We start from the raw sequence: 25,351 nt of genomic DNA, 5'->3' as shown, positions 1-25,351 counted from the left end.
AATGCATTTGGTCCGGAGCAGAGGTCAACACAGGAGAAAGCCGCTTGGGTGTTGGGGTAACGCTGGTGCCATCGGGAGAGCTGTGGGGATGGCGAGGCAGGCATGGCTGGAGCGTGCTGAAATGCCATGGGTCACAGTCATGCTGATGGAAACCTGTGTCTTGGGCTGGAGAGAGCAGTACCCTATGGGGTGAGGAGCTGGAGACGTGAAAGGGCCCTGGTAATGCTTGCTAAAAATGGAATGGCTGGCTGCTAGCACTGCCGCTGCCTGCGCTGCCTGCCCAGCTGCTGCCTAAAATTGCCAGCTGCCTGCCTGCAGCCTGCCTCAGCAGAGGCCATCCAGGGAAGGTCACACTGCTCAGTGCATCCCGAGGGCTCTGGCATGGTCCCTGGGCATCCCTGGCCTCCCAGGCAGTGCTGCTGGCCCAGCTGTCCCCACAGCAAAAGGTGGGCAATGCCATCGTTAGCCTGCCCTGCGGCCACATCCACGCCAGTCCCGTACGGAGCAGACCTGAGCCCCATCTCTGCTTTCTGCACCCCAGCTGCCAATCACCCCAGCACCGTGCGCTTGCTTGCAGGGTTTTATTGGGAACAGTGCAGCGGCATGCAGGGGCTTCACTGTTCCAGGGCTGGCTCCCCTTGGCCTGGCACCGGGCATCTTTGGTCTATGGCTGCTGAGTCTTGTGCATTCACAACAGTTTGTGCCAGGGCTTGCAGCCGCTCGCCTTCAGTGCCCACTCCAGCCTGTGGCTCCTCTAGCCCGGCACGGGGCCAGTCCTGTGGCATGGCACCTAGAGAGGTCACAGGTGCTGGCGTGAGCACAGGGGGAGCCCTCCATACCCCAACACCCGCTTTAGCAGGGGTGCAAGGGAGGAGAGTGTCATGTCTCACCTGCAGCATCCAAGGACGGTCTGGGCTCTCCATCTGGCTCTGGGAGGGAGTCATGCTTGGTCCTCCGTTTGAACACAGGTGACCGCCGCAGGCGCAGGGGGATGGTGCCTGCTGGGGGAGATACAACTCAGCCCCGTGCCGTGGTGGGGTGCAGCTGCCTGGCTCCTGCCTGCTTTCTGCCTGTGAGCCCAGGCAGCCCTGCTGCTCCTGCAGCCAATCCCAATGCCAAGTCCCCCCTGGGATCTTCCCAGTGTGGTGATGCCATCATCTATCACCATGGGTGGCCACCCGCCAGCTGAGACAGGCAGCACCACCAGGCACGTGGGATGCCACCATGCTGCCATCCACCTCCTCCAGCGTGGGGTGCAGGGGGAGTTCTGAGCCCCACTCCAGCCCCTACTTACTTCCCAGCTCTGCCGGACACTCGGGCTCCCTGAGCTGCTCCTCATGGACAGACACAGGTCGGCGACCAGTCCCCCGTGGTGCTGCCAGCCGTGGCGTCAGCCAGTTGTCTGGCAAAGCAGCAAGGAGGTGCCATCAGGGAGGAGCCTGCAGCACCCCAACCTCCTGGCACCCCCATCAGCACCCAGCACTGAGTGCTTGGGTCCCTGCTGCCCTCCATTCCCAAGGGGCTCTGGGAACACGCCACCAGCGGGATGGGGAACCCCATCGGCAGCTTGCTCACCCCTACCTTCAGTGTCAGGTGGTGCGGGCAGGGGGCTGCCGGCACCCACCTCCCCACTGTGGCTGACCCTCCGCGGCAGCACCACTGGCACGCTCCTCCCTGGCCGCGGCAGGCTGCTGCTCCAGCCCTCCCGGCCCCCAGGCTCTGGCAGCCTGCTGGGCTCGGCCAGGACGAAGGAGTGCCGGGGCTGGTCAGAGCTGGTGCCCTGCAGCTCCGCAGGCAGCTGCCTCCCCAGGGCTTTCCAGGTTGGCAGGGGCTCAGCCAGGCTGGTGCTGGGCTCCATCACGGCGGCTGGGCTGTGGAAGGGTGCATCTGTGGGGAAGGCAGGGCAGAGCTGTGGGTGCCCAGCAGTGATGGCCCCAGGGCATGGCTCTTGGTGCTGGGACCCAGCCTCCAGCCACCCCAGGGACCCAGGGCAAGGGGCTGGGATTCCATCTGCCATCATCAGGGTTGGGCACCTGTGGGTGCAGGGCACCCTCCCAGAGGTGGGAACCTGCCCGGGTGTCCATGCCCACCAGTCCTTGCTGGCTCCGGTCCCCATGCAGTGCTGCTTGGTGCTAATGGAGGGGACAGAGCCCTCTGCCCTGGGGGCTGGTGTAACCCCCCCCCAGCACCCACTGGTGACCCACCTGTGGACACGGAGTGTGTGCGTGCCTTCAGGGAGGGGGAGGAGTCTGCAGAGCTGTCCACAATGTCCCCTGCAAGCACAAGCCACCAGCCAGCATCAGTGAGCTGGGGTCTGCCCCATGCCACCAGCACCCAGCAAGTGGGGGACATGGTGGGACCTGCAGCTGGGAGCCTGAGGGGTCCTGCCCGTGCCCACCCCCTGGGTGCCCAGCCAGGTAGGGGTCAGGGTGGGGAGGATGCAGCCCCTCACCATCTGAGCCAGCTTTCTTGATCTCGCTGTCTTTGTTCTGCAAGGGGAAAGAAATCTGGTGGGGGGAGGGTCAGGGTGGCAGTGCCCTCGGTGATGATGGGTGGCACAGGGCAGGGCGCTGCTGGGCTCTGGGGCGGATGCAGGGGAATGGTGCATGCCAGGGAAGGAGGGACAGACACCATGAAGAACACAGGAGCCCACATATTGGTCCTCTTGCAGGGGGTTAGGTGGCAGGACAGAGGTCACGGGCAGTGGCAGCACAGAGCTGTGCACTGCCAGTCCCGACTGGGGGGCTCCCCATCCCATGGACCTCCACCTGCCCTTTATGTGCAGGATCTGTCCCGAAAGAGCAGAACCACTCCCCACCTGCTGCTTCTTGCCATCAGTGGCCAGGCCTTTGGTGACGCCGATGCGGTGGAGCATGACCTGCATGCGCTGCTCAAAGGAACCAGGCAGCTCCCCCTCGCTCTTCTCCAGGTGCCTCTTCTGCAGGACAGACACAGCCCTGCCAGGGGCACGGCACCCAGCACAGCACCCACAGCACTCACCTGCCTGCAGGGCACCCAGGTCCCCAAACCTGGCTGTGCCCCCAGGAGATGGAGGTATGGCCACAACCAAGCAGGGATATCCCCAGCCATTGCTCTGGTGTCCCCATGTCCCCCTGCAGTGCCCAGGTGACCCCCCACCACCAGCACCCTTGGGTGGGAGCAGCACCCACTGGGCGAGCCAAACAGCAGGGTCAGCAGCGGTGGCTCAGTGACAGTGCTTACCTTGTCATGCCTGACCCCCAGTGTATCCTCATCCTCCCCAGACAGCAATATAAGCGACTGGGATTTGCCCTCCCGTGAGTACTTGGGCCGGATCCTGCGGGCAGAGTCGGGGGTCTGACAGTGCTCGGGCTCTGCCTGGGGCTCGGCAGTGAGCCCCCCCTCCTCTGATTTACTCAATGGCTTGCCCGCCTCGCCCGCCTTGCTGGGGGCCCGTAAAATGTCACTGAGCATCGAGCGCCTGCTCCTGGGGGCGGCGGGACCACCCTCAGGCTCCTTCTCACACCTCGAGCCCCGGCTGGATTTGGGTTTCTTGAAGGCAAAAAAATTCCCGATTTTCTTCTTGAAGGTGCGGGAGCTGGAAGGGGCCAGAGGGGCTGATCCTGGGCAGGTCTCTGGACCTGTGGGGCTGGGGAGAGATGAAGCATTAGGAAAGGTGAGCTCTGGGCTGCTGAGGGGCTACGGATCAGGTTTTTTTCCCCTCCTGCCCACCCCAAAGGGATGGATCTAGACCCCAGACACCCACCTGAGATGATGCTGTCCTGGCAAGGGTAGCTGTTCCCAGTGTCAGACCCTATGGGTGCTGCCCCACTGCCCCCCTGCTACGGGACAGGCCCCAGAGCCCCTCCCTATGCTCATGGGAGCAGGGTGCTGGCTGCATCCTGCACCCTGTAGCCACATCCCAGCCCTCTCCCACCAGTCTTGCCCTTAGTGACGCCCAGGGGAGACACACAAGCTAGGTGCATGCTGTGAGAAGGGATGTTTTCCCCAGCATGCCTCTGGCACTGGGACCAGCAGCATCTGCAGGGTAGGTGAAATCCTGGGGCTGGGTGCATACTGGGTGGGTGCAGGAGACCCTGGGCACCCCCCTGGGCTTACGGCAGCTCCTCTGGGATGAGCCTCTTGGCAAAGAAGTCCTCCAGCCCCTCGTCCACGCGGGTGATGCTCCTGTCCTCGCTGTTCTCACAGGCCACGGGCTGCACCTGCGAGCAAGTGTGGCCATCAGCCCGGTGCAGGGCGAAGATACCTTCATGCACAAACACGTGCCACCTGTGCTTGTGCACCTGCAAGTGAGTGCTTGTGCGGGATGGGTGCTGGCACTCTCTGTCTTGCTGTGCATCCAGCACAAGAGCCAGAACATGGTATTATCAGCTGCATCCCAGCTCTGATCCTGTGGCATCCCTGGGGCATCAGGAGCTCCAGCCTGCCCTGGGCTCCTACCAGCTCGACTGCCAGCCCCCTGAACCCCACTGGGTGCCATGTTTGGGGTGCTGGTGGCTCCCCAGCATGGTGGCTGGGGTATGGTATCTGTACATGCTCAGGTACCTGTACGTTACATACAGGTAAGGTGCCTTTGACCCTCCTTGGTGACACACGATGACAAATCCTGTTAAAGCCCTCCTAGAGCTGGGCCAGGTCTCTGACCCCACTGTCCCATGGGAGAAGCCTTTGGCAGGGATGCTTCCTCCATTTGAGCTCTGAGGAAAGGACACCTGCGCTGCTGGTGGGTGTTGGAGCAGGTGACCTGTGTGGCTGCACATGTGCATCCTTTAGGCTGGTACTCATCCTCAGGTCCAACCTTGGAGTGCCATCACAGCCTGTATGAAGACCACCCACTCCATCCCCATGGCAAAGCGGTCCACGCCATGGCCAAGCCTTCCTCCATGGCACCTTCCTTGCCCCAGCACGTGGCACCGCATCGGTGCCTTCCTATTGACGAGAGGGAGGCACTTCCCTATCGGTGGCATTTCAATCCATAACGACTTTTCATTACAACTGGATTGATGCCACTCAGGAGGCTGTTCCAGCCATCTGAGATCTGCTCTCCCTGTCACATCACATCCATCAAAGCCTGTCCTCACTCAAGGCTTGGCCAAGCCTGGGTGCCGAGTGTGCCCATCCTGCTGCAGAGAGACGTGCCAAGCTGATGGCCCCCAGACCCTGCCTGGCCCCTGCCAGCCTCCAGCATCCACCCTGCCTGCAGGAAAGAGCTCCTGTCTCTCCTCCAGCCCCGCAGCAGTGCTGGTCCCACCACGGTCCAAGGGCGAGCATCACCGCGGCTGTGCAAGCCAGGGCTTTCTGGCAGGTGGAAGGATCCAGCTGCATCACGGTGGCATGGGAACAAGGTGTTGCCAGCACAATCCGGCCCTGGGGATGGCGACGGAGCTGGACTGTCCGCTGACTGCACCCAAAAGTTACTTTTCCTTTGGGAAGGGGGCTGCAAAGGCAGGATCCCCAGGTGCTCGCCCTTTCAGTGGGGGGGAGGCGAAACCCACCCCGCTGTGGCCAGCAGAGCCCCACCAGCATCACCGGGAGCTGTGGTGGCCACCAGTGCTTCGGGGCCGATGGGTTTCGGATGGGGGGGAGAAAATTGGGCGCAGGAGGAGAGAGGCAGCCGGAGCCATTGCCAAATGCGCTGGCCCTCTGCGTCCAAACTCTGCGGGTTTTTTCATTCCCCACTGCCTCTCTGCCGGCTCCCACCACTCAGCATCTCCCAGCAGGCAGCAGGAAAAGGGATGGATGATTTCCCTGCCTCCCTCGGCCCCCCTACTCATCCTTTCGGGCTGCCCCCCTCCTCCACGGGTCTCCAGCAGCGGCTGAAATGCAGGATAATAAACCAGCCACGGCTCTGTGCATCTCATTTTCCTGCCTTGCAACAAATACCGACTGCAATAATTCACCCAACTGAGAAAAAAAGGAAAAAAACCCACCGAATCCCCCCCCCCCCTCCCTTGCCAACCGTCCCTCTCCCTTACATTCGGTTTGCTGGGCGGTTGCTTGTGCCGGCGGTTGGGCCGGGGCCTGGCTTTGGTGCAATGCTCCAGCTTCTCGCCGGCAGTCGGCAGGTCCATAAGGGATCCGGTGGTGGCGGCGGTGGCAGGCTGCGTGGAGGGGAGCGAGCCGCTCGCAGGCTCAGCATCCTTTGTGGAGGCAGGGCGTGCCGGCGGCGCGGCGGGGCTGAGTGACGGCGGCGCCCGGTGGGCTCGGAGTCCGCTGGCGTCCCTACCCGCCGCCGGCTCCAGCTCCGAGACACCTACGAGAGGCAAGAGGGCCCCAGTTGGCACCCAGCCTCGCCAGGCCTCCCCATCATCACTGCCGTCACCTTCGCCCACGCGCAGAGGGTCGGCGGGGCGCTGGCTGTGCCGTGCCGTGCCATGGCTGTGGGGAGGAGAGCGCGGCTGAGCCCTCTGAGAGCTTGCGTGGCGGCCCCTGGAACAGCGGCTTTATAGCATAGTCAGAGCCTGCCACAGTCCCCAGAGCTTTGCATGCATAGGGGCATGCAGGGGGGATGCTCTGGCAGGGACTGAGCCGACCCCCACAGCCAGCAGCAACTGTACAGCACAAGCTCTGCCAGCGCTGGCCCAGCGAGTGGCACCCACAAACACACCCTGTTTTGGTCTGCACGCAGTTCCTCAGCCCTCCTCATTACCCACTGGATGGGGGTGAGGGTGCTGCAAGGCTCAGGGACCTCCAGGGGTCAGGATGCTGCGGGGCTTGGGGACATCTTGGGGTCCCCTGGGGACACCTGGGTGCCAGGCGCTGGGGCTGGGTGCAAGCTCTGCTTCAGCCAAAGCCAAATATGCATCACAGCCAAAGCCCCATATGCATCACAGACAAAGCCCCAAAAAGCAGAAGTCACCCAGCAGCTGCTCATTGCCCCTGACCACCCCCCCCAATCCTGCCCCGCTTCCCCCCCCCGCAGGCGGGGCTCCATGGGGCAACACCAACAACAGAGAAACCTGGGGCAGATTGGCACAAGCAGCAGGAGCACCCATAGGCAACGTCTCCTCCCCTGTGCCCAGTCCCTGGGTTACTGGGTGGGCTGGTGATGCCCATGCGTGTGGTGGTCCCTGGGATGGTGGGGGGAGATGCTTCAGCATCCGGAGTCATGGACAAACCTCCCCCCCCGCCTGGCTACATGGCAAGGGAGCTCAGAGCACTTACCCTGCTACCCATGGGGGTTGAGCCAGCCAGCCCCACAAAAACAGCACAAGAGCAAGCTCAAGGTGAGCTTTGCCTACAGACCCATGCCACGGCACCGGAGGGGCCAGATCCTTGCCAGCCTCTGTCTGCAGCCTGTAGCATCATTGCAGATGGCTCTGCCCCTAAGATTGCTGCTGTGAGCCCCCCGCCCCTGCCATGCCCTGTCAAAAGTGGCACAGCACACAGCGAGCCATGGCAAAGGGAAAGCCGCACAGTGGCCTTACTTCTCACAGTTGGTGTGGGCCGAATGCTCCTGAAATGCTTGTTTTTCCTCCTCAGGGCCATCTTGTACTACAGGGAGAGAAGGACGGTGATGGGGTCAGCGTTGACAAGCTGGCCATGGCAAGCAGCATCCCATGGCAGCCAGAGCCAGCCAGGCTTTGCCCGGTGATGGGTGCAATCCCTCCATCACCCCCCAGGCTGGACCCCTCATCTTGGTCCAGCACCAAAACCACCCACGATGCCAGACAGAATGCTTTCCCAGCTGGGACCCCATTCTGCGCTGGACCCCAGGTCCCGAAGTAATGGCCAGTCAGAGGGGCTGGGTGTGCCCAGGACCAGCCTGGGGCCTCCGCAAGGACATGCTCCCGGTGCGACAGGGCAGGCAGCATGGCCGGGCAGGCTAACGGCCCCATTTCCCAGCACTAATTGCCTTAGCACTGCCCTACGGGGGGTGCCGGGGGTGCGTGTGCCTGGAGAGGCTGCAGTGTTAAGCTCGGCATCATCCGGTAAGGCGGATAAAAGGCGGCTATAGCGCAGGCATCACACGGCAGCAGCAGGGTTGGACCCTACCTCCTCCGCGGCGAGGTCTGGAGGATTCCTGCCCCTCGCTGGTGTGGCGGCATCGTCCTCAGCCGGCTCCGGCAGCAGTGCCAGGAGGTCGAGCCCCTGCTTGGGGAGACTCTCTGCCTAAAAACATTGGGAAGCGCTTAAAGTATCCTGGGGGCTGAAGTGCGCCTGGCAGCCCTGCATGCTCTGTGCTGCTCCACTCCCTACCCAGGATTTGTGAGCGGATTTAGGCCTGATTAGCTAGCTGCCGGCCCCGGCGCAGCTGCCCTGTGCCTGCCCCGGTGCATGAGCGGCCGGTACCCGGCTTCACCCCGGCACCCCCCACCACGCGGCAGCTCCCGGAATTCGCTCAGGATGTTAATGCTGCTGTGACTGCACTGGGATAGGATTACCTGGGAGGAAAACCATCCTGGGTGGGAATTGTCCTGCTTGCCAGACAGCAAATCCATGGTCATAGTGTTGGCTGGTGCCCGGACAATGCCAGGGTATCCAGACCCCCATCCCGCATCCCAGCCCTGCATCCCCATCCCGCATCCCCATTCTGCATCCCCATTCTGCAGGGGCTGGCATCCCCTGTCGCTCACCAGCTTGCACTGGGCGATGGTCAGGTCTCCCAGCACGGCATCCACAATGCAGTCGGCCATGGTGGCTGTGACAGACAGCTTGATTTCACTGGGAGTGGAGAGAGGGGTGTCAAGGACAGCACCCAGAGTCCCTGCAAGCTATGTGGCCAGCCTCCACAGGGAGAGCCTTGCTGGGGAGACAGATGCTCAGCCATGGCACCCAGAGGGGTACCCAGGGCATGGTCCGTGCTCCAGCTCGCTGGGTGCATGCTGCCAGAGCAGGAATGGAAGCAGGTGCTAGCTGGGATGGAGGATGCCAAGTGCATCCCCCACATCAATGCTCAGGGCACCCTTCTGCCAGCCACGGGGATGTGCCTGCAGGAACATCACCCCATGAGACTTCCCAGCTCCCTAAAGACACATCCAAACTGGATCTGAGTGGGAAGCAAACACAGCTGGGAAAACACAGTAGCAGGACCCAGCACACCACCACCATGTGGGGAGGAGAGCAGTGGGTAGGGAGCCCCCAAAATCCCCATCTGGCCCTGTGGGTGAGAGCCACCTGCTGAGCAAGAAGGAAGAATGGCACGTCACCCACTTCAGCTTGCTGAAGACATCAGTGATCATCTGGTCCAGGACGGTGCTGAGGTTGAGGTGGTCCTGGAGGTAGATCCGCTCTGACATGGCATTGACCAGCTGGTCCCTGACCCCGCTCTTCTGCACCACAGCCGGGCAGAGGCTGTGTGCCGTGTCCAGCGCTGTCTGCATGATCGCCTGAGGTTTGGGGAGGGAAGAGGAGGTTTTGGTGTCTTTTCTATCAGAATTTCTAGGTTTCTAGGTTTTCATGGTTTCTAGGAGACACCATGTCCCTCATCCTTGGGCCAAGGCTGACGAGCATCCCATGCTGCTGGCAGCTCCCGGCAGGTGCACACCTGGATCTCCCGGCCGCAGGTCTGCGACGCCTCCTCTGTGAGACATTCCAGCTTGTGCTGCAGCTTGCCATTCTGGTAAGGGGTGTTTCCCGCTTCGTACAAGAGGGGCAGGATCTGCCATGGGAAGAGAGACGGTGTGGATCATCCCATGGCACCTCATCCTTGCTTTCCGTCCCTCCATGTGCAGCCTGCATCCATGGCTGCCCCATGAAAGAGCACCTACATCAGCTGGAGAGACCAAGTGACCTTCTGGCTTTGCTGAGCCAGGGTTGGGCATCCTGGCTCCTCACGGTCCCTGTGTATCCCCAGCTGAATCCTCAACTGCTCCCCACCACCCACTGACCCTCCTTCCCCCTCTGCGCCCAGCCACACTGCTGCCCACATCAGGAGAGATCCTTTCCTATCCCTTTCACCACCTTTCCACCATCAGCACTGTCCTCTTAAATCCTGCCTCTGCCAGATTAAGTACCCAGGGGAGTGCCAAGGAAAAAAGGAAAAGGAGGTGGTTTGAAGAGAAGTAGAGGAGGAGAAGGAAAAGGTGTGATGGGGAGAGAGAAGTGGGACCAGGAGGATCAAACCAGGGCTGACGGTGCCAGGAGCTGCCCAGCCAACAGCCTTCACCATGGGCCGATGGAGCATCCTCATCTCTGGGCTACGTGCAGCCAGGGTGGGATGAGGGTGCCCCAAGGAGGGACGCCCCAGGGATGTGGGGACTGTTTCTTACCAGTGTGGGCATTTGTGGGTTGCAGGGTGTGCCCAAAGCTGGAGCGCCCACCTACCCCGAGGAGGGGTGTATGAGCAGGGGGTGCACTTATAACCCCCAGTCCTGGGGGGTGTGCACACACCTGTGTTTGTGTGTGTGAGTGGATTAAGAACATTTTGGGCCTTGTTCTAGAAGGGGATTCAGAAATTCACAGCTGTTCCTCAACATTTTGCAAGAGCTCAGTGATACATATCTGTTGCATTGACGATTCTGGTGTTCCCTGACTGATGGCTAATTATGTCATTAACTAATCAATAACCTGCTTCGATCCTGAATTGAAGCTGGGCAAGTTGAGGGGTTTCCCCATGCGGCAGACTCACACTGACGGAGAGGTTGGCGTTCCTGATGGCCTCCTCCGCACAGAGGATGTCCGCCTCCACCTCCCTGCCCGGGCAGGCACTGAGGATGTCGACATGCTTCTGCACACTCAGGCAGATCTCGTTCACCATCTGGAGCATGGAGAGGCTGCATCATGCACTGACTCTGGAACAGGACTGCCAGTTCCCCTCCTTGCCATGACTTTCCTGGAGAAGGATGTGCTGGCGCTGCCCGATGGGGCAAGCGGGGCTGCAGGCCCCAGAGCATCCCTGCCTAATAAATGGGGATGCCACATGGTGGGGATTTGCTTGCAAGCATGCACAGGGAGCCGGGAACATGCTGCATGGGGTAGTGTAGCAGCGAGATATCCCAGCGTTGCATATACATGGATGCAACCAGGAGGGTTCCTTGGAGACATCCTTTCTGCCTGGCCCCACTCTCATCCCTCTGGACTGCTCTGCCTCCACTCAGCAAAGGTGAAAAGGGGTTTGTGCTGCTTGCAAGAGCTCACATGAGCTAGACAGGGTTGTTTGGGGCAGGGGAGGGCAGCCCCATGCAGCAATTTGGCTGGCAAACCTGTTCGGAAGAGGTGGTGAGGATGCCCTGCTGCAGCCGGAAAGTCTGTGTGGGCAGCGTGCGCCGCAGCTGGTTCCTCGTCAGGCAGGACTGGAGCTGCAGCAGGCAACAGGTCATGAGCAGCTGGTGTTGGTGGCACCCAGCCCTGCTCCCCCAGCCCGCCTCTCCTCACCTTGTGCACCGCTTCCTCCGTTTTCTCGGGGTTACTGCGGTATGCTTGTGCCACGTCACTCATCGGCAAGGGCATTGACTTGAGGGTGTAATTCCTGTGAGGTAGGGGTGAGTGGGTGCTACCAGACCCCTCATCAGCCTCGTGGGACTCATCCCTGCTGTGCATTTCCCCACAGACATAACATCGGTCCAGAGCCCACCCGAGGGCAGCCCAGACATTGCCCCAAGGTCCAGCCCTGGAGATGGGGATAGCCAAATTCTGGCCATCAGCAAACCCCATGGGGTGGCTGTGACCACCCGCCCACACTCTCCATCCACCCCTCTTTCTTCATACCTCCAGAAAACCTGCACTGCCAAACACCAGACCTGACAGTGTGCTCAGCAGGTGGACAACTTCTACCCATCTTTCATGGGCAGGGAGGAAAGGAGCATCACATCTCCACCAAAAGCAGATCAATAGCACCATGCTTGCTGGGGGCTGCCTTGGGTGACATGGGGCTCTACTGGATTGGGATGAAGACTGTAGGGGAAACCCTGAGGTCAGTAACAAAGGTGCCATCACCGAATGGTTGCTTTGCTGGCTGCAAGGCCCAAGATGTAGACCAGCTCCCTTGTGACTTGTATGCAACTGTGTGACCCATCTGCTGCTTCAAGGGGACAAGAGGCCCTGGGGATGGTGACATCCTGGTGCCAGAGGCTCTTCTGCATGGTGGTAGCAAGCCAGGAGGACCAAGCAGCTCCTTCCTTACCTCTCCAACGCTTGAGCCACCTCCAGGAGCCCGTGGGCAGTTGTGTTGTTCCTGTCCCAAACCACTGTCCTGCAAAGAGAAGGACATGAGTGAGCCCTGCCCACACCCATGCAGCCCTGAGGTGGGTGCCCACCCACCGGGTGCCAGGAGGAGTGAGCCCAAGGCTGACCCTAGGCACCAGAAAGCCTAGAAATGGGGTTAAAAATCTGAATCTCAATATTCCAAACATAAACTTGGGCTTTGCAAGGAGCTGTTAAGTACATGGGTGCCTGGAGAGAGTGAAGGGCAGGGAAGACATAGGCAGGTACCACCCTGCTGGCAGGGGCAGATGTCCCCCAGAGGAACAGCCCTGGCTGGGAGACCTTTCCCTGTCCCCTGCATACAATCCTGCCTTGCCTTTGCGGACACAATGTGGTCAAAAAATGGCATTTTATGAACTGACGCCAGAATGTGGGGTGAGGGCAGTGACTGTAAGGGTCCAGCTGCAGCATCCCAGGCTGTGCAGGAGCCTGGCAAAGAGCTGGCAAGTCCTGGGGCATGGACTGAGCTGCTCTCTTGCCCTTCACATGTCCCCTGCCAGCACTGCCAGATGACTGCCATGACAGCAAGATAGTCACAGAATCTGACCATGCACCAGGAATGGTCCAGGGCCACATCCATGGTCACCAGTAGTCATGATAAACCTCCTCTGATGCATCAGCATCACAACCAGGACCACCATATCAGGGCCACCTGGCACAAGGTGGGAAGCGCACCCACAGGGTGATGTGGACCTGCTGCTACCTGAGCTTCGTGTTGATCTGCAGGGCCTTGGCTAGCATCTTGGCCCCCGTGTCCCCCATGGCGTTGCCACTGATGTCCAGAGCGATGAGGCTGGTGTTACTGCCCAGGGCACTCAGCAGGACGTTGGTTCCCAGCTTGAGACGTGATTCAGCCACGGACAGGGACTGGAGAGGCTAGGAGAGGGTACAAGGAGGGGGAGAGGTGGCCAGGACATGTCATGATGTGTGTCACCCTTGCAGACACAGCCTCCACCCCTGTCCGGCAGGCGCTGGACTGGCAGCTGCTGTGGGCACCTGGTGCTGATTTTGGAGACCCCAAGTCATGCTGAACCCCAATAAACAGGAGGGCAATGGGTGTTTAGGCAACACCCTGGATTTAGCTCAGATGCTTGGCAGGCAGCAAGGAAGAAAGAGGTTTTTTTCTGGAAAGCTGGGCTGCAGCCAGGTTACACCAAGCATCTCTTCCATGCCTTTAGCCAGACACTGGCTCCTGCTTTCCCATAAGAACGGGAACAGTTCTCATTTCTCTGTCTGAGCATCTGCTTCAGATGGAGGAAAATAAGAGCAGAAGGATTTGAATGGCAGTGGGAGGGAGGGAGGTTTGTTCCCAGTCTGTGCCGGGAGGGATCTGGATGGCACCCTGCCATGGAGGCTGCACAGTGGTGGCAGAGGGTGACCGAGAGCACGGGTGGGACGGTAGGGGTGGTTGAGGGCAAGCCAGACTTACGCAGTCGTCCTCCTGGGTGAGCTGGACAATACGGTGCAGGACGTCCAACAGCCCCTCCCTGTGGAGAGGCAGGAGGGGGTTACATGCGCATCCCCCACGCATCCCCCGGAGACACAGAAGGAGCTTGCAGAGCTCTGTCCTCCCTCCTGCTCTTTCTTGAGTCTGTGACCTGCCCCTGTAGCTTCTGCGGTCCCATAGGGACTGCACCAGGAGCAGGTGATGGTCCCCCCACGACCCCAGGCTCCCCCTTGGGTTGGAGCAGGCAGGACAGACAGGCAACCCCTGGCATTCCTGACTAGCCCCATGGGCTTTGGATGGGGACAGGGTCGAAGTGGGTGCATGGTGCCAGGATGGCTCCTGACCCAGGTGCTGTGGCTTTGCACTTACTTGGACTTGATGTTGAAGTTTTTCCCTAAGGAGACGTGCCTAATGGACTTGCTTCTGCCGATGGAGAGCACTAGTGTCACCATGTCGGGGTCAAAGCCTGCAAGAGATGGTAGACACCCACCAGTATGCTTCAAGCAGTCCACAGAGGTGGCACCAAGGTGGTCCCTCACAGGAGACCTGCAGAACCACCAAGCTGCCACTGTGGGATGGTGGAGAGATGGCCAGGACAACTCCTGAGCATCTTCCTCCTCTTCATGGCTCCCCCAAGGAGATCAAAGACCTGTGCAGAGTTAGGGTCCCTGAGGAGTGTCCCCAGGGAAGGAGCATCCCCAGGGAAGGAGCGTCCCCAGGGAAGGAGTACCTGCTCTGGGGACTCCTGTTATTTGGGGTGCCAAGGCTGTGCTGAGCCTTGGGGAGCACTTACAGAGCTAGAGACAGCACTTGCTTTCTGCCATCCTGCAGGGATGTGCCCTCCATCACCTACCTACCACCCTGGACAACATGGGAGGAGTTCCCACAGCTTCCAGGCAGCTGCCTGCCCTCCCATCCTCATGGCTCCAGCATCACCAGGGAAATTTGGCAAGCAAAGGTGACAGCCTTCCCACAGGTTAAGGACGCGGGCAGGGATCTGCTTACCCAGCTGCTCTGCCAGCCAAGGGCAAGAGGCATCAAGACCCACCTACTGTACTGTCCCTCCTGCACTGACCCACTTTACTGGGAAAGCCAAAAATAGAAGCATATTTTGGCAAAGGTTGGTCAGAGATTTTGGGTAAGAGAGCAAGATTTTGGAGCATTGGTGGCCTGAACATGTTTTTGAAGGACTCCAAACCATGTCAGCTTTCCCAGAGCCATCTGGCTGTCAAGGAGCTTCATGGTCTGCTCTAAGATCTTAGCAAGGCTGCTTTAAGGTTTGGGGCCTTTTAGGTGAAATTAAGAGCTGGAAGAGGTGATCTTTGTGATAATTAGGATTGCTCGCCCATGGCTTTGAAGGCCACGGCAGGACAAGGTTAGCAGCAGAGGCTGCAAATGCCTGCAGAGAGGTGGGAAATGTTCAAGCAGACCTTTTCAATGCTTCAAACCCTGAGCTAGCAACATGAGACCACCTTGGATTCAGTGAGCTGAAGAGGCTTGTACCAAGAAAGATGTGAAATGAGAATTTTTGGCAAGTCCTGAGGCAGGAGGGGATGAAGAAGTCACCCCGCACCCTGTGCTGGAGATGCTCTCTCTGAATGAGGGGAGAGGCAAGGGCCACCACCACTGCCCGCCACGGGATACAATGCTGGAATGTAATGGAAGAGGCCTGGCACACTGGGAAGGACAGCAGAGGGAAAAGAGCACATGTAAGGACCATCTGCCTTAGGGAAGGCAGAGGGGTGGTTTGTTTTGGGGGTAAAAAGCCATAAAAGGCTGATGGGGTGGTAATTTTGGAGGCAGGAATCCACTGCTGGCCTTTGGGTGCCTTCATCCCCATAAGACACAGACAGTAGTGCTGCAGCTTCTGCTGCTGATGGACTTTAACAGGTGACAAGTGCAGTTTAATGTTGCATTAGCCAGCACAGTCAAGAGGCAGGCAAGTGCAGCAGACCCTACCCATCTCCCTGGGGACTCCTACAAGCTGACAAGGTGCTGGGGCTGAGCTGGCCTCTGCCAAACAGCTGGACCCACAGATGGAGGAGATCTTTTCCCAGGTGGGGAAAAAGCAACCTACCATTGTCAGACAAGTCCAGGTTGCTGATGGAGCTGGCATCGGGGATGAGATCCTGGATGACTTGTGCCCCCGCTGATCTCAGCTTGGAAGAAACAGCAAGACATCAGTACAAGGGGAGGCGCTGAGCCCTGCAAACGAGATCCTGCTGTCGGGAAGGTCACCCCAGCCCCACAGTGGACAGGGCACAGACCTTCCCGCACAGGGAGCAAGCCCCCTCGAGACTGTTGCAATGGGACCCCCTGGCTGGACTGGCAGCACACATGGGTGCTGGCCCCTCACCTCACAGTTGCTAAGATCCAGGTGCAGGTCACTGATGTGACTGTTGTCTGCCAGCCCTTGCAGCAATGCCCTGGAAAAGTCACCAAAGCCACCCATCGGTGCAAGCAATGGGGACACCAGCACCCACTGTGGGGCACCCCCCAACAGCCCAGGCAGTAGGAGTGGGGTGCTGGAGAAGATATCCTTTCTAGAGCTCTGCCTCTCATAGTTCCATCCATCCTCCCCACCAGTCCTCTCAACATGCAAAGCACTGAGCGAGGTCCCCCCCAGACCATGCTCACCCCAAATCCATTCCCCTTGGTGGACTCACAGCCCCATCTCACCTTACAGCATCCGCTGGCAGCTTGGTACCTGCCAGGGAGACATGCCTGAGGGCACAGGCCTGGCTGAAAAACTCCTTGATGTCAGGGGAGATGGTTTTCACCCTCCTAAAAAGTATGGGCACAACATGGCATCATCTGTCACCTGGCACCAGCCACCTGCCTGGGTACAGCACTCCCCTCCCCACCGTCCCAGTGGCTTACTTGTGGGAGTACACGTTTTTTGAGAGATCCAGATGGACAAGGCTGGTGTGGCATCCACGGACCAGGGCTCCAAAGAGCTGCCAGGGTGGGGATGTGAGCCGTGTAGAGGAGGACCCAGCTGGTGCTGCGGCCCCTTGCACAGCCCAGGGATGGATGGGTGATGGGATGGGATGAGCTGTGGGAGGTGCTAAGGGGGTCTGCCCCTTGCTGGGGCTCCCTTCTTCGTCCTGCTGAACCCCGAGTCCCCCAGCCCACCCATGGCAGCGGGCACAGAGTGGGGCATTGCTGGGCTGGCTGCCCCACACATGCCCTGTCTCCACAGTGCCATACCAGCCGGGATGGGGCAGCAGCACCCCCCAGCATGCAGCACAGTTTCAGAAGGGGGAGTTGAGGGCAGGGGCTTGCTGCCAGGACCCCCTGTGCAGGTACTTACAGCATCCAAAGGGCAGTCTGTGCTGGCCAGGCTGAGGTGGGAGATCAAGTGGCACTGGTGGAGGAGGCTCTGCAGGTTCTGCAGGCAGAGAGGGCTCAGTGGCTTTGCCCAGGACCCTGACCCCCCACCCAGCACCCCGCAGCCCAGAAATTCCAGCTCCCGCCTGCCTCCTCCTTCCTGCTGAGCACAGGGATGAATCCTGCACAGAGGGACCCAGCCCCATGCTGCTCGCTTCTGGGATGCCTCCTTGCTCCAGGTGGCACCTCCCACACTCCCACAAGGAGGTGCATGGAGATGTCCCCAGTGCATCCCCAAACTGCCCCTGGGTAGGCAGGGAGGTGGGGAGGTGTCGCACACATGAATTCCCTGTCCCTGGGGTGCTGCAAGACAGGGCACAGACCCCAGGAGACTGAAGCCACCCAAACCACACTGGGGACAGAGCCCGGGTGGTGTCACCCCATTGCAGCCCAGGCACTCACACTGATGTCGTCCCCAGCCAGGGTGCCGGGGTTTCCAGAGAGGTCCAAGTGCTGGAGAGAGGATCCGATGGCTTTGTTATCTGCAAGGGCCTTGCATAATGTGCTCATCCCTGCTCGAGGAGAGGGGGAGAGATGGATGACTATGGGTCCCCTGCACTGGGGACAGTCGTGGAGAAGAGGAAGGGGCACTTTTCTACATCTGGGGCAGCAGGACATTGCATCCTTGGAGATGTCCTTTCTAGGGTGTCCCTGCAGCCTGTCCAGCCACTCCTTTGATGCCAGCTTGCCCCTGAGCACCACCATGCCCAGCTTCACTATGGCACCTGGGCAGGGAGTAGGTGTCGGGCTGTACCTTTGGCAGTGAGCATTGTCCTGGCCAAGCTGAGGCTCTGTAGACCCTTGTGACTCTTCTCCACATGCCGGCTGAAGGCAATGATCCCTGATGAAAGAACAGTGAGCCCTGAGCAGCTGTGCCAGTGCAGACGGGTGTCTGTCCCACCGCAAGCTACAGCCCCCACGGCAGGGGGCAGCTGCTGGTGGGATCTGGAGTTGAACATCAGTTTTCATGGGCAGACTCTCATTCTGGCCCAAAAGTTGGGTACCTCTGTCTTCCAGCTGGTTGCCAGCAAGGTTGATGGTGTGCAGGACAGAGTCAGGATGGTTGCTGAGCGCCTGGGCCATCCTCTGTGCAAAGTCACTGTGGGGAGAAGGGCCACCCATCTGAGCGAGCTATGGCCACCTCCAGGAGATATGGCTGCCAAACCTGTAGCCTTACAGGGACGTGCCACCAGCACCTGCCCACATGGCAGAGACATATTCATCCAAAAGCAGAGCCTCTGCAACAGTGGGTGATGCCCACTGGCCTCCAGACTACTAACAGTGAGCTTTATGCTGTGGATGGGATGGTGCAAAAACACCCCCATGGCACATGGGTCCATGGACCCCCTGCTCCGCGCACATGAAGGAACCACCACCAGCCTGCTGAGACCTGCTCATCACCACAACAGGGCCCTGCAACGCCTTTGCTTACGCTTTCAACCCGCTGTTTTCCAGCACCAGCTCCTCCAGTGTCACCGATTTGCTGAGCATGTAAAGCAGCTGCTCCGAAATCTCCTGGTTCTGGCAGGGGAGAAGAAAGCCTTTCTGGAAACCTGGAAACCCGGCCATCTCCAGCATGCCCAGTGCTGCAGCACTGGCACTCACCAGCCTGAAGTCCTTGCAGGAGAGCTTGGTGAACCACAGGTTGAAGGACAAGGCAGCAACGCTCAGTGCCACGTCTCTGCAGGGTGACAGGATGAGGTAGTCAGGGGCCAGGCTGAGCCAAGCCTGGTCCCAAATGGGTGCCCCAAGACACCCAACACTGGGGTGCCCCAACACATCATATGGTGGAGCAGGACTGGGGTCCATGAATTTAAAGCAACCCACAAACCTTATATGGGTTATGTTATCAGATTCCCCAGGTTATTCCCTCAGGGAAAGTAAAATTAATCAAAATATTTGCATGCTTCTGTCAAACACTCTCTTATTTTTTTAATCCTGAGCTCTCATGTAAAGAACAACACAGGTTTTGCTCAAGTGGAAACAAGTTTCAGCTGAACCCTCGCCCCATCTTTCTCGGGATGGGGGTGTGGCTGAGTCCCACAGGGATGACTCTGGGCACAGCCAGAGCTCATGGCCCTGCTATGAGGTTATAACCCCTTAACAGCTATTTGTTATATACATTTGTATATGCAAGGGGCAGCAGCGCCAGCTGCTTTGCATAGGGAAACACCTGACAGCCACAAGCTGCTGTGATGTTCAGTTTTCATCTCTGTAAGCAGCTTGCAGGCTTATTTAAGTGTTAAAAATGAACAGGGGAGGCTGCCCAGCCTCTTGGGGCTGTTGCCCCATGGGACGGGGCTCATCTTGTTTGGTGCAGGGGAGTGTCAGCCTGCAGATGTGGCATCCTTGGAGTGTGTAAAGCAATAAAAGCTTCTAACACGAGCGGAGGAGTGTGTTCAGCCACCCCTGCCATGGACGGGGAGGATGGGGACAAGTGCTGGCATGGCACAAGGCACCGCATGCAGCACAGCCAGGGGACTCACCGGCTCTCCAGGTGGCTGAAGTCCAGCAGGTTGAACTCCCGGCAGTCCTGACTGTGGTAGATGTTGTCCACATCCTGTCCGGATGGACAGACACACGGGTCAGGCTCAGCACCTGGCCCTGGGGAGGGCTTGGGTACCTGGCACTGCTGGAGGGAACTGAGCCCTTGGGCACCCTCTCCTGGGGAGCCTCTTGCCTAAACCCTGAGCCTAAAACCTCCCTGCGTACTGCATCTGGCAGGGTACATGTCCCAGATTGGTGGCACAGCTTGGTGGGTTGTGGACCAGGCTGGTAGGAACGAGGGTGTGGGGAGAGGTGGGCTGGAGTCTGTGTCCCAGAGGAAGAGGGGGACAGCTCGTCCTACTGTGTCTGGGTCCCAGTGGGGTTCTCCTCTACTAAGGACACCCAGCAAGGTCCCAGGTTTCCAGGGGCTCTCCTTGTGTCACAGTCTGGGAAACAACCTGGTGCAAAGCATCTCTCCCTACCTGCACTTTGATTCCACCCCACCAAGGAGTAGGGGACACTCAAGCCAGGCAAAACTGCAGTTCCCAGCTCTGGGATATCCCTGGTCCCTGGGGTGTCTCTAGGATGCTCCCAGCCCCAGAAGCCCTGTAAGCATCCTGCTTCCCTGCCTGCCAAGTGGTACGCTGTCATTGTCTCTTCTCCATGGGACAGACCAGCTTACCCACTGGATCTCCTCACGGAAGGCAAAGCCGTTGTAATCACATAAAGCAGCATAGGTCTCCGAAAATCCCCCTGCAAAGAGAAGGCAGTCTTGGTGGCAGACCTTCACACAGGAACATGGAGAAGACATTTGGGGAGGGCAGAAAGCAGGAGAAGGATGGTGGAGGCTCTCCCTTCCCTCTTCAAAGGGGCCCGAGTGTCCTGTGTGGTCTACTGCCAGCCCAAAAGTGATCACACAACTCCAGGGGCTGCAGCTGGCTTTGTTTGATCCATGTAGATCCCAGGCAAGGTGCATTGCTATGATGATAATGGAGATATCCTACTCCAAAACACTCCAAAACAGGCTACAGGAAAAGCCCCTGCCTCTGCAGCATCCACAGCTGCACGTCCTCACAGGTGGACACTGAGCATCCTTGTCCCACAGCTGTCCTGCTCCTTTCTGGGGAGCTACGTCCCCTCAAAACATGCTCCTACCCCACGGGATGGGGTGGGCTGGTGGAGAGCAGACCCCACTAGCAGGGCTCCTTCTCACCTAAGCCACCACAAGTGCTCTGCCAGCAGAGGTGAGGGCTGTCAGCAGAGCTAGTGTTGATGGATGCTGGGCTGTGATGGTCCCCAGGGTGCTCCAACCCTCCTGGCCCATCCTGGTGGAGATGTGTGGGGGGAAAAAAGGGCTTACCGCAGGGCCCAGGGCTGCTCTGCAACATTTCCTCCAGTGAGTCCGTGATCTGCCGGATCCTCTCGTACAGGTTGGGGGGGGAGTTCTTGAGCAGTGTCCTGGGGAAGGACCAGAGGGGTGGCATGGCAGTGGGCTGGGAGAACAGCATCCCCACCACTTTATGCTTAGCTACAGCCCCTGTGTATGAGGGTGGCCAGAAATATTCTTCCCAATGTGACTGGGGAGCAGGGTCTGGCCTCCATCAGTGTGTTTTTTCCCTGTTAAAAGGTGCTAATTGTGAACCCATCCCATATTTGGGGCTTTTCTGAACAAAGAGTTTGCTCTGGTACCTACACAACTACCCCTGAGGAGCAGAAGACCCTTACCCAGGGGATGAGTCTGGAAAGACCTTCTTAAGTGACATGGTAACATGGATGACAACTTGCTCCAAATCATCAAAGGACATGAACCGGAAGGCATAAGATGCTGCATCGGTTTCTATGACAACCTGCAGGGTCCAAAGGACAGGAGATGCCTGAGTGAGCTGGCAGAACACAGCATCCCCAAGCCCCCAGACACAACGGTGACAGCCACCCAGCTCCTCACTGCAAACACCCAGCCGCTGCTTATAAAACCAGCCAGAGCACTGTGAGCACAGGGAAGGCTGTGAGCAGTAGGAATTTAGGATAAAATATATTAAGGAGATCATAATGTGCCAGAATAAGAGATAAACCTCCCCAAAATTCAAGCTAAGCTAATGCAAAAGCAGCCCAAAACAGTGGGGGTGAGAGTAGCCTTGACTCTGCCTGCAACAGCTGCAGCTGGAAGATGGAGGTTTCCTCCCTGAATTTATCTAATCGGGTTTTGAGGCTTTTTTAGCTTTCAGTTCCTACCAGAAAGAAATCCCATGGCAACACGCTCCCTGATTTAATTACACACTGATTGAGGCGTGGGAGCAAGATGACAATTATCCGCTGGCATCACGCGAGGACGGTGCTTCCGCTGGTCCCCGGGGCTGCAGGAGGCAGTGGGGGCCTGGCCCTGCCTGCACTCTGCCTGCAGATTAATAACCCCGGGCTTTCCATATCCCAGTCAGCTGTCTCAGCCCCTCCACCCTGGGGTTTCAACCCCCAGCACCCCTTGCTGTCTGCCCAGCTCGTCTTTATTTCTCTCCCAGAGCTCAGTCACGCAGCCTGCCGAGCAAGCAGAAGAAACTCTGTTTATAGTCTGGGCCCATCGTGGCTGATGATGCTTTAACAAGCAAAAGACAGGCAAGAGGTTAATGAGGACTGCAGCTCTGTTTCGGACGACACATCCAAGCCAGGGCATCCTGTTCCTCTCCTCCACGGTTCCCACACACCACATCTGCCCTATGCGCACGCCTCTCTCTAAGAGGATTAATGGGGTTTAAAACACCCTTGTGCTAAATTTGGCTTTGCCTCGGTAAGCCAGCAGCCGTTTGTCACCTTGTCCCTGCCAAGCGGGAGGTGCCACGGCCAGACGTTCTCTACGGCTGCCAGAAGGGAAGAGGCACAGGCACCCAAGCTTGCCCCCAGCACCTCTGGGTGCCTCTCTGCACCTCCAGCCCCAAGGGAGGTACCCTGGGCAAGGCCATAAGAGGATTTCTTTAGAGGTAGTGAAGGTATAAATACGCTGCAGAACACTCACAGATCATAATTGGTGACCCTCAATGTGCAACCAGGGGCCAGAACTCCACCAGACTCCTTGTGGTGGGCTCCGGACCAGGGTTTGCCATGGGGAGAGGTGACCACAAGGTGGGGTGGGTGCCTGGGCTGGATTTGCCATGGGTGTCGGTGCCACTCACCAAGCTGGGCTCTCGCACCGTCATCTCCCTCACCTCCAGGAAGCTGAAGCTGCTGTGAACCTGTGGGCGAGAGGAGCAGGATCAGCCCCAGCACTGATGGAGAAGGGGGACCCAAGGGTTTCCCCGAGCTCCCACCCTTCCCCATGCCCCAGACAGTGCCCAGCCATGCCCCCCAGCCTTCACCAGCCCATGACCCAGACCCCTTCCCCTTCACCCCATCCTCCTCCTAATCCTGTTCCCGGGGGCTTCTCCAGAGCTGGTGGCCTGGGTGACCCATGGCTGTCCCCTGGGACACCCACCCTGGTGCCCCAAGCAGCTGAGTGATGCCCTCCTGGGAGCCACGGGGCTCTACTGTGGCACAGGGTCTCCAGCACTTACCCTGACCGGCAGCATCACCGGCAGCACATAGGCTCGCCAGGGGGTCAGCACCTAGGTAGGGGGACATTGGTGTAACATTGGTGTAATGGACTGGGGTGAAGGTGAGCCACCCCTGGCCCCCACTGAAGCCACAAAACGGCTGCCTGGGGAAACTGGGAAAGCAGAAACCAGGCTGGACTCTGCACATACCAAGATATAGTCGTCGTACTTGGATTTCACCTGCAGCTGGACGCTCATCACCAGGAGGACCTTCTTTGTCCCCAGAAAGGCGGTGATGCCCTCTGAAAAGACCAATATTCCCATGAAGTGAGGTGACTGAAGCCACCCCTGGTCCTCTCACATGCCCTGCAGCCCCTGGGGACACCGCCCCCCAACGTCCCCCTGAATCAACTCCTCTCCATCCACACATGATGGTCAGCCCCTGGTTGCTCTCAGCTAAGCCATGTACTTCTTCACCAGCTTTGGGTCTTGTTTGCTGCTCCAGTGATAAATCCACCTCCTCATCAGCTTCTGCAGCCCAGGCTGCAGCCTCGACCAAGCACAGGGCTTTGGAGTGGCTGGTTTACACTGCATGTGCTGCCTTGCTCATTGCGAGCTGGTGTTGAGTGACAAGAGGGTCCTGGTTTCTCTTCCTCCCTTCCCAAATTTACCACTGGGGAGCAACTAAGCACCCAAGCCCTGCCTCCCCACGGTGCAGCCAGGGATGTATTCTGTTTTTTCATTTTTTTGGCAACCCTCCTGGCTGTGATGTGCATGGGTGGTCGCGTGTGCCAACCTCCCCACATTTGCAAACCAGTCACTCCCATGGTTGCTGCGGACCAGTGCAAGCATCGCTCCTGCCTGCTGCCTCCTGCCTTGAGCATCACCTCCCTGCACTGCCTACCTATCTCTCCTGATTCATGTCTCTTGCTTTGAGGAGCGGGACGAGAACCACAACTACCCATTGCCATGCAAAGCAAACCAGGTTTTTGCAATGACACCACTTGCTCTGGCCCTTGCTGAGGCTGCTGAGAGCCCCGTAGGTCCAGTGACTTGAGCCACATGTCCCATCCTGGTAGAGTTGGGACCTGGGGCTGCAGGGATGCAGCGACCAGGCTCTTTCCTACTCCGCTGCAAGTCTTGGTGGGGTGGATGAGGCTGCAGGACCCCCAAGACCTCCCTGGCCTTTTGCTTCTTCAGTCAAATGAGGGAAGACTAGGAGCAGCAGTACTTCACGCATCCCCCATGCTGTTGGGGAACCAGGGCAGGGCTGAAAACTGTGCCTCCCTGGGGAGCTGCTAGGGATCCCCAGCTAGCGAGAGGACCCCAGGCCCATGGGATTGAGCAGCACCAGGCTGCACCCACAAACCAGGCAGCAGGAGCTATGTAGAAATACATCCTTGAGGATCCAGCCTGTTCGCTGGGGATGCTTTTGGCCTGAGCAGCATCCTTAAGCACGTGAGCTTTGGGGGCAAGAGCAGCCCTCGCATCCCAGACCATGCTTGGACCCCCCTGAACCACATCTGCTGCTGCTGAGGAAACCAAAAGCAGCTCTGTCAACCCTGGCATGGCAAACCAGGGCTGAGCAGGCCCTATACTGGTGCTTTCCATGTGGTATCAGCACCCCAGCAGCGCGGCAGCAGGCAATGCTTACCTTGCAGCTCAGTGGGGATCCCACCGGGGGACGCAGCCATGGTTGGGACCACGGGATCACCCGCCCAGGGATGCAGGTGTCAGGGCAGCATCCTTGGGTGCCGCGGGAAAGGCACCCTGCTGGGAGGAAGCGCTGAGGTTACCAACCGGCAGTGCCGCCGCCTCAGTGCCTCCTCCCCCTCCCAGCACTCGGTGCCTCTTCCTGCCCCGTCAGGCGAGATTTACCGCCTGAGCAAGAGAAGCGAAATGAAAGCGACGGTGCCTGCGGCCCACCGGCCCCGCTGTGAGAAGAGGGCATCCCTGCCCAATGCCCTGCCCAGCCCTTCTCCTCCCACATGGCTTCACCTGGGCAAGCAGGACACCCCACTAGTGCCTCCCAGCCAGTAGCAGCAGCATCCCCCCAGATGGGTCCAGCCTTCAAGGATTGAGGGTCCATGACTTCTTCTTGCCCTGCGGCCCTCTGGGGTGGTTCATGGGAACAGATTTCTGCCTGAAGATGGCCAATGAGCACGAAAAGAGCAGCTCCACCCTTCCTGGCATGGGGAGATCAGCCCAGCCCCATCACTTTGCTCTGGGCCTCTGCAGAGGGGGTTAATGGGGATGGGCACCAGTGCCCACTGCAGTGTGCTGCAGGCAGGGCTTCTCCAGAGCAGAAATGCCCTAGGTATCATGCCAAGATGACAAAACTGCTGCCCGCAAACAAGGACAA

The 25,351-nt window shown here is 59.1% G+C and overlaps 1 protein-coding gene across 1 annotated transcript; it reads right to left on the bottom strand.

The window, feature by feature from the left end:
- Positions 1-614: 614 nt before the first annotated feature.
- CARMIL2 (capping protein regulator and myosin 1 linker 2) lies at positions 615-24,683 on the bottom strand. Its single transcript, XM_075715064.1, has 40 exons — positions 24,644-24,683; positions 23,200-23,291; positions 23,011-23,061; positions 22,633-22,692; positions 21,194-21,315; positions 20,829-20,926; positions 20,151-20,221; positions 19,468-19,541; positions 18,587-18,662; positions 18,414-18,502; positions 17,986-18,080; positions 17,736-17,822; positions 17,384-17,493; positions 16,905-16,982; positions 16,472-16,548; positions 16,271-16,375; positions 15,948-16,017; positions 15,669-15,750; positions 13,961-14,057; positions 13,574-13,631; positions 12,848-13,020; positions 12,065-12,133; positions 11,317-11,410; positions 11,145-11,240; positions 10,571-10,699; positions 9,488-9,601; positions 9,154-9,329; positions 8,577-8,664; positions 7,996-8,112; positions 7,428-7,494; positions 5,976-6,253; positions 4,099-4,202; positions 3,223-3,628; positions 2,819-2,938; positions 2,453-2,489; positions 2,205-2,273; positions 1,582-1,887; positions 1,295-1,402; positions 891-1,001; positions 615-790 (listed from the first exon to the last, which is right to left on the bottom strand). Exons 1-40 carry the CDS (start codon positions 24,681-24,683, stop codon positions 615-617), a joined length of 4,470 nt encoding a protein of 1,489 aa, XP_075571179.1.
- Between the last annotated feature and the right edge of the window lie 668 nt (positions 24,684-25,351).

The sequence above is a fragment of the Pelecanus crispus genome, chromosome 8 (genome assembly GCF_030463565.1).
Source record: "Pelecanus crispus isolate bPelCri1 chromosome 8, bPelCri1.pri, whole genome shotgun sequence".
In the NCBI taxonomy this organism is placed as follows: Eukaryota; Metazoa; Chordata; class Aves; order Pelecaniformes; family Pelecanidae; genus Pelecanus; species Pelecanus crispus.
The sequence above is the reverse complement of the archived record's forward strand: the minus strand, read 5'-3'. Positions and strand labels throughout refer to the sequence as shown.